The 15,087-nt window shown below is 37.0% G+C and overlaps 1 protein-coding gene across 3 annotated transcripts in view; it reads right to left on the bottom strand.

Annotated features, from left to right (window-relative positions):
• The window catches only part of PIK3C3 (phosphatidylinositol 3-kinase catalytic subunit type 3), a 133,792-nt gene that overhangs the window by 13,578 nt on the left and 105,127 nt on the right, over positions 1–15,087 (bottom strand). For all 3 annotated transcript variants that reach the window (XM_021706512.1, XM_008073151.1, XM_008073152.1), the window contains 2 exons: positions 10,349–10,517; positions 3,435–3,525 (listed from right to left, as the gene is read on the bottom strand). In XM_021706512.1, the coding sequence (XP_021562187.1) occupies positions 3,435–3,525; positions 10,349–10,517 (260 nt within the window). The remainder of the gene's footprint in view (positions 1–3,434; positions 3,526–10,348; positions 10,518–15,087) is intronic.

A 15,087-nucleotide genomic window follows, 5' to 3' on the forward strand; every position in this document is an offset into this window, starting at 1 on the left:
ACAGTTCCTGTTTTTCTACAGGCAGTGAAGGTGTGGGAGAATATTAATATAACCTCACATTGCCACATTCATTTCCCAAGAAATAAAAGGGATAAAGTGAAGAGGATTAATAAACATCCCAGTTTAAATCATACACACTCTTTGTTCTTCGAATTATGTAATTTCTATTGATTTAAGTTCAGACTCCTTCTAATGCTATGTCCAATTTGCTGTTAAGTCTATCCAATTAATATTTCATTTTAGCTCCTGTGCTTTCCACTCTGTAATTTTAATTTTGTTCTCTTTTCTTCCTAGTTTTTCTTTCTCTGTTGATATCCCCATCTGTTCAGTCATTATGCATTTATTTCCCTTAAGCCAACGGACATTTGTAATAGCTGATTTACAGTCTGTTTCTGATGCTTGTGGCATATGGGTCATCACAAAGTATGTTTCTACTGACTGCTGCTCTATTGATTGTGTATCACATTTTTCTGTTTTTTCACATATCTAGTGATTTTAAAAATTAGGTAACAGACATTCTAAATATGTTATAAAGACTCTGAATTCTATTGTGCTCCTGTGAAGATTCATTCCAGCAAGCAGTTAACTTGACTAAAATCAAATCCAAATCCATCCTCCCTGTGAGGGACAACAGCTGAAAACTGCTCAGTTCTTTAAGCTCTGGGCTACTACCTTCCCCTCTGCTGAGACTGTGCCTTCTGCAGTTTCACATTTAGTCAGGATTTGGGAGAATTTTATATGTAGGTTGGGAGGGGGCAGGTGCACTTTCTCTGTGACTTTAACCTTTCTAGAATTTCTTCTCTAATTTCCTGGCTATTCCACCAGTTCAAAACTTGTCCCTCTTTACTCATTAGTATGTCTATATCAAAGAAAATGTGAAAAGTACCTATGAACAAAAGGTTGCAAACAAAATTTATCTAGTTTATCATTTCTGGATTTTATATTGCCCATAAAAATCAAGAGGAACTACAATGAAAACCTTCTACATGTGATGAAGTGGACATCTGTACAGAAACATTATTGGATAAAAAGGGGTATAATGTAATAGTAATAAACTGTGGGTAGCAAAGCATGTTTGTTCAGATTCTTCTTGGCATCTCTGTAACATTCCTCTCCTCCAGGAATAGGGCAGGACCCTTTGTGAATGAAAGTCTTATGAGGAATTTAAAGGACACTCAGATAATTCTTTAATGGCCTGCTACAGGGGAGACAAGTAGGAGACAGTCAAGACCTTTCTTCTTCTGCTGTTTTCTCAATTGCCAAGGGTCCATATTTTGGGGTAGTATGTCCTGAACCCTGTCAAGTTCATCTCACATTTTTTGGAAAACATGCTTTAACAAATAAATCTGATTTTTTTAAAATGTCACATATTTTATATATGAGCTATTAGTTTCCAAAAAATTAGAGCAAAATTGCCACATACTAAGTTATGGAGACAGGAAACTATCATTGTATTTTGTTATTATACTCACATAATTTGAATAATCTTTTTTTAAGAGATCAATCTTAAATGCACTACTCTATTTCTCTAACTGGCTTTGATTTATGAGGCCAACACAAAACTTTTCCAAGTAATAACACTGTGAAGTAATGTCAACAATTGTTATTTCATCATAGTATAAAAATCGAATTCTATTTCTTGAAAAAAAAAATCAACCAATAAGAAACATACATTTTAACTTATTGTAGCATAGCTTTCTAATATTATTGTGATTTTAATGTCAAGTGTTTGCTGCAATAGATTACTATCTTGATAAAATATCAGAAAGCAAACAAACCTTCTATAAAACACTCCTTTGAGGAAACATAGTGATTATCTTTTTTTAAATGTTCACTTAATTGAAACCAGAGCAAGCAATGAGGGAATCTCAATCCAAAAGAAAGGGACTAATAAACCTGATTTTATTTGGTAAAATGAACTGCTTCATGTTTTAAAACAGTGCTATAAAGATAGCTGGTAACAAAAGGCAATTATTCATGATTTTCTAAAACAGGAAGAGATGGAACAAAAACTCTAGTAAGAACAAGAACAACATAGCTTAAACTGACAGACGAAATTGTATGATTCAGTTTGACAAATACTGTCACAACTTTTATAAATAGAAACAACTTCTGAACATGAGTGAAGAGTGAATAAGTGATAAGATTAAATGGGTTTAAAGTAAACAATAAAACAAACCCTGCATACAGCAGATATAAAAAAAAATCAACATTTAACATTATAGTGAAGAAAATTTTCATCAACCACTGATATTTCTTGATGGATGAGCTTTAGTTAATGAAAAATAAATAAAATGACAAAAAAGACGTTCAAAAAATTGGTATGATATGTAGTCAATTTTGAATTGAAAAAAATGTATTCAATATGTGCTGGCTAGATAAAAGAATAAATGGAATCCTAATAAGAGCATGATTTTCTTAAATGTTTAATAATATAGTACTCACACTAAAATCTCTATCACTGCTTTCCAAAGATTTATAAAATTAGAAAAAAGAGATTAGTCTGATTTATGTTCAATTCACTGAGGCATCTAATAATGTTCTTTTTGGTGCCAATTATTATTTTCAACCACCAATTATTATTTTCAACCACCAGAGCAACTCCTTCTCTGAGATTGCTACTGTCCTTCAATGATTTTATATTTCTACAAGTTAAAAAGTTGAACTATCTTTCTTTGAAGTTCTATATTGATAATCATATTGATATGTAAAATTATCTTATGCTGCCTCTGGATAAATAAGGTATCTATATCCCCCAATGAATGAATAAGATAATCAAAGATTAATCCAGATAAAAACCTTCAAATCCACTGCCTCTCTTTCCATCTCTTTCTAGGATTCAGGATAAGATAGCTCTGAATAAGACTGCTCATCTACATGATAGCTTTCCTTCATTCTTGTCTTTGCAGACTGAGTTAAAAGGAAGGTCTCTACTCTCCTGACACAGTAAGAAACTCCTGAAGCAAAGAGTATGGATAGAAAAATCACAGAATGGCTATTTTCTCCTATACAGTATTACATCCTTACCATATGTTGCCTGGGACTATTAGGAATCGGGTACATTGAATTTTCTATTAGGAAGGTATAAAGAAGAGCTAAACTTTTCAGGACAAAAAATAGGGGTTGTAGCATGTAGTAGTAAGTTGTCACTCCAGATATGGGACCTATTCATGTGACTGTTGGCTTAAACAGGGAAGAAGACAGAACTGGCTGCAGAGGACTGAAGAAGTTGTATTCTGAAATGTTGGGACAGACACACACACACACACACACACACACACACACACACACACACACACACACGGTCTCTTAATTTAAGTTACTTAAGAATCTATAGGCTGGGACAACGTGGGGAAAATGAGTTGTTAAAACTCTAACATCTTTCACATGTAAAAAGTAGGCTGTCATAACTGGGGAGGTATAAAAATTATTACCTTTTTCACAGTTTTATCTGGCTCAAGAGCAATATCTGGAATGTTTGCATCAACCATCAAGGAAAATAAGTTCAAAATCAGATTAGAATACCTAAAGAAGAGTAGGAGAGAGAAAAAAATAGCAACGAGTGAGATTTTTGCATTTCTTTCTCATATTAAGAACACTTCTAGAAGTAGAAGTACTTGGATTTTTATAGTGATTACTATTAATCCAATGGAAAACAGAATTTAAGACTATACATCAGCTGTGTCAATGAAAAGTAAGCTTTGAAAAAAACCTTATACTGGGATCTTCAAGTAACACCATTTCTAGGTCCCACATTATGGAACAAACTTTTGGAGCAAACATCACTAAAAACCTTTTCTTTCTTTAGTAAGTATATATTTTTTAGAAGGGATATGAGGAAAATCCTCTTTATAGCTAATTAGCATTTTATAACAATGACAGTCTGTCTTTGCTAGATGACAACAACAATCTGCTACCTTAACACGATCCCAGTGTGTCATGACTAAATGAATAAAAGGGAAATGTCACCCATGAATCACTCATGAGTATCTTTCAGAAATACCAAGCATGCTTTCAGGAACTACAGTGACTGACCTGGATAAAAGTAATTCTAAGTGAAAGAAAAAAATGGCGATGACTCTACTGCATAAAAAATGAGCAAGATAGCTATCTAAATAGTATCTTTGGAGTATGCTGACCTCTAACAAGAACTAACAGTTTATCTTCACCAGTCCTCAAACTTCCTCTTTCCCAAAACTAGAAGAATGAATGTTACTATTCTAAATGCTCATTTCCAGAGGTGGAGCCTGTGGGAAAAGGTTTAAACAAGTCAAGACTGTGTACACTCTACCTCTTGGCTCCAGAACACGAACACACTCCACCATGGGCAGTCATGCTCTGGGTGGCCCCTTCTTAGCACATTGTAATAGGAGTTTCACGTTTGACTTTGAGGATAGATGTGAGTAAAAGAAGCTTTGATTTCAGGCAATGAAGGTTTTTAGTTTTTTCAGTAAAAATGTCAACCCAAGTGCCTTGCATTCTCTAGGACATAGGGACAAGGTTTAGATAATGCAAAGTCTTTATTCTAGTCATCTACCTTTTCATGATAATAATAAAACACAAACTCTTACTTAAAAACTGTTTAATACTTTAGCTGTAATGATAATAGAACTTATATAGAAAAATGACTATACGGGTTTCAAATTGTCTATTTTATCATCATTTCTGAATTGTATATTGCCCATAAAAATCAAGGAAAACTATAATGAAAACCTTCTACACTGATGTAGTCTCATAATTAAATCAGACCTTAACACATTTATACTCAGGAGAAAAAGTTATGAAAACAGCTCTTAAAAAAGCTTTAAAAAATAGGTTAAATGAATAATAAATAAACAGTTACAAATAAAAAATAGCTAAAAAAAAAAATGCAAGTAGTTAAACAGCTTTAGCCTAGCTTTAAGTTACTGATTTCCTTGTGGGAATTAGTAAAAGCATATCATAGACATTATTTCACTTCTAAGCATATAATAATTTTATTCATTCAACCAATAAATATTTATTGGGTACTCACTACATAGATTGTTCCAGGTACCAGGGATACAGTGGTGAACTGAATAAGATCTCTACATTTATGAAGTTTACATTCTAAAGGAGAGGTGGAAACTCACGATATATTGACAAACAAAATAATAGTATGTCCAGTTGACTAATTAAAAGATTTTTTTAAATGAAAGAAACAAAAACCAAACAAGAAAATGGGTCAGTGATTGACAGAGTGGAGAGAGTAAAAGCCATCTTAAGGAAGTATCATTTTATTTTAAATGCACTGAGAAGCAACTTAGTTTAGTGGAGTAACACACCCTGATAGGCATTTTTAAAACTTCATGCTGGCCATCTTGTGGAGAATAGGAACAGAGGTAGGGAAACCATATCATAGACCTCCAGGTGAAGAAGAAACAACATAGAGTCTATTTAGGCTATACTTTGGAGATGAAGTAGATGATTTTTGATGATGGTTTCAATTGAGGTGGCGGGGGGAGGATGGAAGAATTGAATGTCACAAAGGATTAGTTTAAGTAACGGGACACTAGTGTTAATCACCAAGACAGATAGATAGGCTGAATGGAGGAGAATCAGGATTCTAAGCAGGGAATCAAGAATTCTGTTTTAGAAATATGGAGTTTGAGGTGCCTTCCAGATTCTCAGTAGGGAATCAATTAGATATATCTCAGCAGAAATATCAACGCTGGTGATATTAAAGCCACCAGCATTAGAACTGGATTGGATAAAAATAGTTTAGGGGAAAAGAAAAAGATCCAGACCTCAATCCTTTATAATGATAGTAAAACTTCTAGACAGTTAAAAGGGCACAAAAAGAAAAAAGAAAAATGGGTTACACCAAATGCGTGAGAGGTTTTCAGGAAGAAGGGGGCTGTCAATTGTGTTAAAAGCTGCTAGAAGCAAAAGTGGTCAACGGATTTGGTAAAGGTAACTGTTTATCTTGATAAAATTAGTTTCAGTAGCAAAGTAGGAATAGAAGCTTTACTAGAGAAGGCTGAAAGAAGAAAAGGGGACAAGTAAGTGTTGACAGTAGGAACACAGACATGCTGTGAAGGACAGTGGAGAAGCCAAGCAGCAGCACAAGGTTTAGCAATATCCCTGGCTTCACCCACCAGATGTCAGCAACATTCACCCAGCTGTGACAACCCTAAATGTCTCCAGACATTGTCAAATGTGCTCTGGGGGAGAAGGAAGGAGTGCAAAACATCCCAGAGCCGAAAACCACTGTTTTAAAACCACTAGCAAGAAAATAATTGTTGGATTTTCTTCAGTAACATACTGCTCCTGCCCTGTATGCAGTAAATTGGAAGGCAGACAGATCTAACCAGAGTTAGGGTTTCAGCAGACAAGGTCATAAGACCAGATTTTAAAAAATCTCACGAGAGTTAAGAGGGAAGAGCAGTAAGAAAGATTTGTTTATGGCCATAAAATTCAGTGGGAAAAAGAAAAAAGTGACAATATGGGTTTGACTGTATATGGTGGAAGGATAATGAAACTGGACGTACCAATGAGGTGAAAGTCTTGTAGCAATGAGGACTAATCTAAAAATGAGCTATAAGAACACAAAGTGCCAGTCAGAGCAGAAAGCCTGAAATTGAAATTCTGAAAGTTTTCAATGAATGACAGTTATGAGGGGGGTTGCATGATTTGCAATGAGTAATATATCTGATGTGTGCTCGATGCAGTTGCGGGTGTGCCTGTGCTTATCTTCTTTAAGCAGGCAGGGAAATAAATGGTTTGGGTAGCAGTAGAGAGCAAGAAGGGTCCCATGCCTTTCTCTATGGAAATAAAGATGACCCACTTGAAAGGATTGCAAGGAAGGTGGTGTCAGAAGAGGTCAGCCAGCTATTATGCATGATGTAATGGGGGGAAAAACAGTGCTCTTTCAATTGACCCTCCACTATTCATACTGTTTTACTGATGATACAGGTATACAGTGTCTTCCCATCTTGGCGTGAGGAAATGGTTAGGAATCTACTACAGAGTAACACAGAGAAGGGGAAACAAGACTCAATTATGAAAGGAATATGTCAGAAGTTCTCAAACCTGGCTGTTCATTAGATTCATCTGGGGAGCTTTTTAAGCAGAGCAATTGGCCCAATCTCAGACCAATTCAATATGATGAAGCCTATAACTGTTCCTTCTCCTACCTCCCCCACAAGCTCCCCAGGTGATTCCAATAAGCAGCCAGGATCTATGTTAAAACATCTGCCTTGATGGGAGAATGTGGGGTTTCTTTTTTAAAAGGCAAATATCAGTCCTTTCCGGATTATCCCCTGGTTTTAATTTAACCATCCATGCTTCTGTTGCTATAGCAAAGGATAACAATCAAATACAAAGCTTAAGCATCCAAATACTCTGTAGATAGTTTGTCACCTTAGCTGTATCAATATTTTACATCTGTTGCCATAAGCCTGCATTTACCCTTTATGACAGAACAAATGAAACAAAGTAGAAGTATTTATTAAATAGGGTAGTCATTTAATATCCTACTCAGAAACACAGATTTTAAGGTCACTAAACATCTTTAAAACTGGTATTGAAAGACAATGTAAGGTTAAGGTTAAAAAAAAAAACAATGAAATGGTGGGAAAGTGTGCCAAACTGAATCTAGATAAAGATTGAGGAAGGATGAGACACAGTCTGAATTTTTAAAAGGGAGCAGATTGGCTACACCATTTAAGGAATCTACTCTTTTTCTTACCAATGTTTATGCCAACTATCATGATACACACTAGTCATACAAAGGTAGTTTATATTTTTTCAGGAAAAACCGTCAGTTCTGAAAATAGAAACCCATTAACTACACGAGGTGTAGTTCTTACAGTGTTTAAAATGCCTATTTTTTCTACTGTCTATTTTGCATGCCACAAATACCAAATCTGGTAAAAGTATTTCTTTAAAAATTTACTCCTTCAAAGAAAAGAAACAATTTAATTAGTGACATGTGTGACAAATTCACTGGTGTATGATGACTAGGCAAACATCCTCTGAGATAACATAGGAACTTACTTGATATAGTTAAATGCATTCTTAATTTCAGTATTGGAGGTTTTTACCAAAAAATGTAAATCATCTTTGTATCATCAGTGTCTAGCATGGTGTTTGACATAAACATGAGTTAGGAGGAAGAATTATGTTTTTTCCTTTTACATTTAAGATTTAAGATGTTTCAGTACTGTTGTTATGAAAGTTCAAAAATAAACTTATCAATAAATTATTGGCACAATATGTATTGATTAATAAAAGATAATAAAGTATCTTGTTGCATGAAAATCCCCACATTATATATGTCCTATTCGCACAATTGTAACCAATTTATAACTTAGTTCAATGTAATCTACTCTGCTTATGTGGCAGAACATTATTCAGAGTTGTTTTTTTTTTTCAGTTGAAGAAATTTATCAGTAATCAATAAAGGCCATAAAAGAAAGTTGGCTGTACTAATAAAGCCTACTAATAAAAGAGTTAATAAATTTAGCCACAAACAAGCTTTCAACTATTAGGTTAATTCTCATGTCATAAAACCTCATTTTTCTTTTTTTTTTTTTAGCCAACTGAACAGTACTCCAAAATACAACATTAAATAACAAATTTTGATCAGAATATTAGGGTCCAGTTAATCTTAATTGAAGTGGAGGAAAATTTTTTAAAAATTAAGCAATTTTCATTAAAAGTTAGCATAGGATTATTTAGTTAATCTCTTTGTGATTTGTGTGTATGAGAAAGTTAACTTTGGTCCTCCATTAATAACCTGCCTGTTTTCTCATTCTACTGAATTGCTACTAATCCATTACCAATGACAGTTTATAAAGCACATTATTTTCCTTCTGCTTTCAAGAAGATAGAGCACTTTCAACATTTCTCTAGCTATCATTCCTTACTATCTTGTCTGCCACCTCACTGAGATCTCCATGGTTCAAGCTGGTTTTCTACAGGCTTTGACAATTTTAAATTAAAAATCCCAGATCTTAAAGTGCAACTCTCATCTATCTGAAAGTGCTTTTGCATCACCAAGCAAATCGAAAGAGCACTGATCTTCTCATTATTCTTTTAATATTTCTGGAGAGTAAAATTAAGCCATTCTGCCACCCACAGGATAAATAATGTGGCCATTAGTAAAATGCATGCTATAGAGTTTGTGATACATGGAAAAGGCTGAGTTTACAATGAAGGCCTAGTAACTGCAAAATGAAACCTGATTAGTATAGGAGAATGGTTATTCTCCTGGGACCAGCAGCATCAACATCACCTGCGAACATGGCCTCATCCCAGACCTGAAACAGAAATTCTGTGGGTTCTCATGCAAATATGGACAGTTCTCACTTAATAAACATACACTGAGTATCTATGTTCTAAGCATCATATGAGTAACTGAAGTTACAAAGACAAAGAAGACAAAACCCATATGCACCAGCAACTCACTGTCTATTGGTTATATTTTCACCTGGAAGAGCATGTAAATATGTCTCCTGGGCTGGGATTTTCTGCTGGACTAAGAAAACTCATTTTGCATAGTTAGATAGAAAACAGCATTAAAGTCAAATCATCCTGTCATTTTTGACTAACCATCAAAGTCATGTCCTGAATTTAACAAATATTGCTTTTATTATTTTATGATGTATGACAGTCATCCCTAAGGAAATTAGGATAAAGGTAGCAGATATTTAGTGGCACTGAAGAAACAAAAAGGATAGAAGAAAAACATTTTATTTTGTAGCAGAATTGACTGATGAGTTGTAAAAGAGAGACAAAAACCATATGCAACATTTACTTCAATCATTGAACAAAATTTTGAATGTTCCTGAAGAGTACCCCAAACTGAGGGCCAATAAAGATGTTAAAGACTAAAAATGATAGAACTAATATCACTCTAAATAAGTAAACACTTTGTTCTCTGATAAAGAAATAGTTAGTCCCCTAGGGAAAAGAAAAATAATCTAGCATGTTGATTTTAATCTTTCAGGACTGCCTTCAGGGAAATCTGAATGGTACAGTTTCTTAACTTTATCTTTGTCCCAGTACTGTCAAAGTACATTTTATTAAAAGAATGTCAACCCACTGAGTTGGAAACCTCTGCTTTTGCCTAATATTGTATGATGTCAGCTTCCTAGTTGGTGAGATTTATCAATGAGATAATTAGTGGGAAAGCAAGAAATTTTAAACCTTCTTCCTTTGATATCAGACAGTTTGTCAAGATAGATATCAAGAGTATCTTGAAAAATACTGCTGCATATGTCATTCTGAGAAAAAGACTGAGGCTAAAGAATGCATACATTTGAACAACTCCTTTTCTTACTCTATAAATCTACCAAAATTATCTACATAAAGGAAATCAACTTACCTTCGAAGGTGGAGAAAAGCCGTGTAACACTGTTTCCGGAATTCTTGGTACTGTTCACTTTGGGTGCCCCCCATTCCTTCCACCATTTCTTTATTCAGCTTCATTGGAGGAGGAAGAGGCTTTGGATCTCGGCCCAAGATATATCCAAAGTCTATGTGGAAGAGTTTACCTGGATATTGACAAGAAACTCATTTGTTTCCAGAATTATCTGAAATAACTGGGTAGGGGATAGATCATAAAATTCATACACACAGTTTCTTCATAAAGAATATTAATTCATGACGAAGCCTAATAAATTGTTTAATTTTCTAACTCCAAGTTTAAGAGTAACCTTCAGGGCATATTTTAGTTCATTTTAACACCTATCATTCAGATGAAACTATGCTTAAAATCATCCCATAGTAATGATAATGTAAAATTTTTCTTCTGGATGCACATATGTCTATTTTTACACTGTAGAGAAAGTTACTACTTTTTTTTATAGCATACAAATGAACACAGGTATAAGCCAGCCAGAATGAAAGAATTAGCATATATCCAGTGAAAAGAATCACAACTTCTAGAACACAATACTTAACTTTTGGAGGAAACAAATGGCAACTACATATACATACAAGGTAAATATTAGGACAGCAAGGCACAAAAACATTTTCTCTAACTTAGGAATGGTAAAAAGGTAAGTATCATCTGCTAAGTAAAAGCCAGAAGGCTAAGTAAACAGAGAAGTCGCTCTACCCAATTTCTGTTTCCACCTTTCCTCAATTCAAGTTTATTCAAAAGTTTGATATATTCAACTCCATGTCTATTATCTCTTTAATAATTTCAGAATGATAGTTGTAGACAATTTTATTATTATTATTATTATTTTGAGTTGGAGTCTCACTCTGTTGCCCAGACTGAAGTGCAGTGGGACGCTCCGGCCACCACAACCTCAACCTGCTGGGCTCCGGTGATCCTTCCGCCTCAGACTTCCAAGTTGCTGGAGCTATAGGCACACGCTACTACGCCTGGCTAATTTTTTTTTTATTTATTGTAGAAACGAGGTCTCGCCAAGTTGCCCAAGCTGGTCTCGAACCTGCGGGCTCAGGCAGTCCACTCGCCTCGGCCTCCCAAAGTGCTGGGATTACAGGCTGAGCCACTGAGTCTGGCCGTTGTAGACAGCTTTAAAGCTTGAGCTCCTTCTGATTTTCCCAGAGTGTCTTTGCAGTCTTTCAGATAGGCCTCCTTTTCAGGTGTCAGTTCTTTTAAGGCCTGAAATGCCATTCACTCCAGGATACAAGGAACACTGAGAATACTTTATCGATTCCACAGAGGCCCTTAATTATGGTGGAAACTAGATGTGTTCTCCTAAGAGTCTTCAAAATACTTTGTTAAATCAGCTACACACAGCACAGGCCCAAGCAGTATAACCTTTCATTTTTATAATCTCATAGGTGCTGGCAACCACTTCTCTGAAGACATGTTTCCATTGTTCAGAATCTTCATCAGTTCCTATGTTGGAGTTGAGATCCTTCAAAGGGACCTCAGCAATGTTCACTCCATCCACACAGGATCACTCAGGTCTCCATGGTCTCCAAAGATCCATTCACAACAGCTTTCAGAGTGGACACCAAGCTCTTGCCCAATCAAGAAACAAAAACGAGCAGTATCCATATTACAGTCACTTCCAATAACATGGTTTTGGGGAAAGGCGGGCAACTTCCAGGCTACATATGTGCTAAGGTATCCCCTGGGTTAGAAACAATCAGTTTGCTGTGGGGCAGTACTGGTAACACTGGAAATCATTCATTTGAAGATGGTCACATTACATTGGACTAAATTAAGGCATATTTCTCCTTTTCCTTGGTGAGCACCACTGTGATAATCACTGGGTTTGGAGTTTTCCATGACAAGGTATTCTCTGCTACAAACAATACGCGGCATTTTCATGAAGACTGCCATGATGAAGACCCTCCTTTTGCCAGTATCAAGATCTACATGGATTAGTTCATCACTCAAGCCTTTCAATAAGATTCTGATAGCATAGGCCATGCCAACCTGTCCAGCTACTATAATAGAGATGTGACTAAGATGAACTGGCTCCTCCACCGAGAAACAGTAAGTTCACGGCTCACGGTCACCGTCTTAGACACGGTGACAGGAACGAGAGCTCGAGCAGGACGCACGCCTGATGGAGAATGGCAGCCAGGCCCGGACACAGGAAATTTGCTCCCGCCTAACTCACGGGCTGGTCTGCAGAAATGGCAGCGCCTCAACTCAGGGGCACTCACTTAAGAAATGGAGGAAGAAAATGGAGAAGAGCCGTGGCCCAGAACGTAGTGAAGCTGAGAGAGAAAGAGGGAGCCAGCGAGAGCCTGTGACCATTGGACACACCTCTGCCTTCTACTGCAGCTGCACAGGACCCGCCCCCCCACTCCCCACTGTGGCTGCACAGGCCTCCCAGGGCCGCCACCAAGTCCTCTGTGAGGACTATGGCAGTGAAGGCCTTTTTCTGCACCAAGTGAATACTGGAGTTAGTTTAACAGACATGTACCCTCATCAATATTGGACATGCTTAACATGCAACCCAGGTTCCTGGAAATGTAGTCTCTATTTTTATATATGCATGCCAAGTAAAACTGCTTCTATGAGCTACAGGTAAACGTAAGGCTGGATGTGAGGAGGAGTGACGAGTGACGCAGGGAGAGGTGAGGTTTTGGGCAGTTTCCCGAGGGCCTCCTGCCATCTCCCGGCGTCCCATCTCCCGGCAGAAGTAGGTTCCTGTTCTCCAGTGCATCCAGCTGGAGGCCTTTTATTTAAAAAGATCCCACCACCTCTGTGCCATTCCTGCCCAGGACCCACAAGTGGGGCGGTCCGCGGGAGATGGACAGGGAAGGGCCTACTCACACCAAGCCCACCCGTGATGATGTGCCTGCTTTCCCATGCTAGAGGGAAGCCTGTGACTGTGCGTCAAATTAAATACGACTTCTCAGGTAGGAAGACGGCAATGTAGCCCTCTATTTAAAAAAATATCTCTTAAATGGCAAATTTTGACCAATGCACAAGTCATACTATTGACTAAAGCCGTGACCGCCTAGTTAGTGCAATATGGCATCAGTATGTCTGACGTCCTTCTGCATTTCTCTAGGAAGTCTTATGAACTAAATTCCTTCCAAATTTCTGAAAAGGTATCAACTTTACATGTGATGAAATGTACCTTAGTAAGCCCAATAAAATATAAAGCCCACTAAAAATACTTTCTCCCCAGTTATAAGCAGAATGCTGACTGTGTAATGATCCCTGAAAAGCTATCCCTTCTAATTCTAAGAGAGCAGCATGTTCTCCTTGATACACGCAGCCCCCGCACAGTAAGTAAAAAGTGATTTCAGGATTCGAATACTGAATCCCGAGAAAATGAACAGTTTATATTCAGGATTTGGAAAGCTATTCTCATTCTCTTTGCCATTGAAATGCATTTCAGAAAGAGGAACAATAAGAAAATGTGAGGGGTGGGGAAAGTGGCAATGAGCTGAGTTCCTGCAATCCTGTTTCAGTGACCTGATGGCCCCTTGACTCACCCTCCACACCAACAGGAATCAAACCTCCTGTTCAATTGGTGTAGAGCCATAAACTCCCAGACACACGAAATTGGGAAGCACACTGGATGTATGAGTCCTTTTCACATTGTCAGAAAGAGCCTGGTCCCAGAACTTCACTGTGGACTCCTAAAGCTTTCCAGACTGTGAACCTGACCATACCAACCCCACACCATGCAGAAAGTGAGCCCCAGTCCAGAACTGCAAGACAAGGGAAGAAAGACCAACTCTTGGATAAGGCAGCTGTGGCCACACCTCCCTTTATCTAGGAAAAGTCGGGCATCTGTGGATTCTGGAAGCTCCAGCCAAGAACAGCACTCCCCAGTCCCAGCACCCACTGCCTCCATGTTTAAGTCTCCACTACTATGTCCGGCGCCAACTCAATAATTTAACATTTTAAATCCTATTTTTAGGTCTCCACAATCAAAGATAGCCAAAACGTAAGTAGTTTTTTAAAGTATCAGCAGACATTAGAATCTTGTAGCAAACTTTCTGTGGTAATGTTTAAACAAAGTGTCCTTCATGTAATGAAAGACCATTCCTTTTAAGTATTCCTGAGATGAATCCTTCCTTTAATTTATCACTACCTTTAAAAAAAAGTCCCCAATTTCAAGTTATACTGTTAGCTTCATTTGAAGCATTTTCAACAAATGTATCACTAATTAGTTGCAGACTAGGAAACAAACACAGTGATCGTATCTGTCAAGAGTTGAATACAGCTACAGTGATCATTAAAAGAAACCCTATAAAGGTCATCTAAATTCATAGAACAAAACATGTAAGAATGTGATAACTCACCTTAGTGAATGATTGATGATGGAATTAATAAAACATCTTGTGATTTACAAGTAGGTATAAAGCAGAAAGACATTTTAGCACAAAAAAAAAATAACCTCATGGATTCTACTATCTTATAAGCTCTACCAAGACAGGACTTTAGGATTTACACCTGTTTATATGCTGCTGAATTCCCAACCTCAGAATAGTTTTTGGCATATAATAGGGTCTCATTGTTGAATGAAGGAATTAATTCATTTAAAAGAGCCAACAGCCGGGCTCAGTGGCTCAGCCTGTAATCCCGCGCCTTTGGGAGGCTGAGGTGAGTGGATTGCCTGAGCCCGCGGGTTTGAGACCGCCTGGGCAGCGAGACCTCATCTCTACAAT

Source organism: Carlito syrichta, unplaced genomic scaffold (genome assembly GCF_000164805.1).
Source record: "Carlito syrichta isolate Samal-C Ts95f unplaced genomic scaffold, Tarsius_syrichta-2.0.1 Scaffold315702, whole genome shotgun sequence".
Taxonomy (NCBI): Eukaryota; Metazoa; Chordata; class Mammalia; order Primates; family Tarsiidae; genus Carlito; species Carlito syrichta.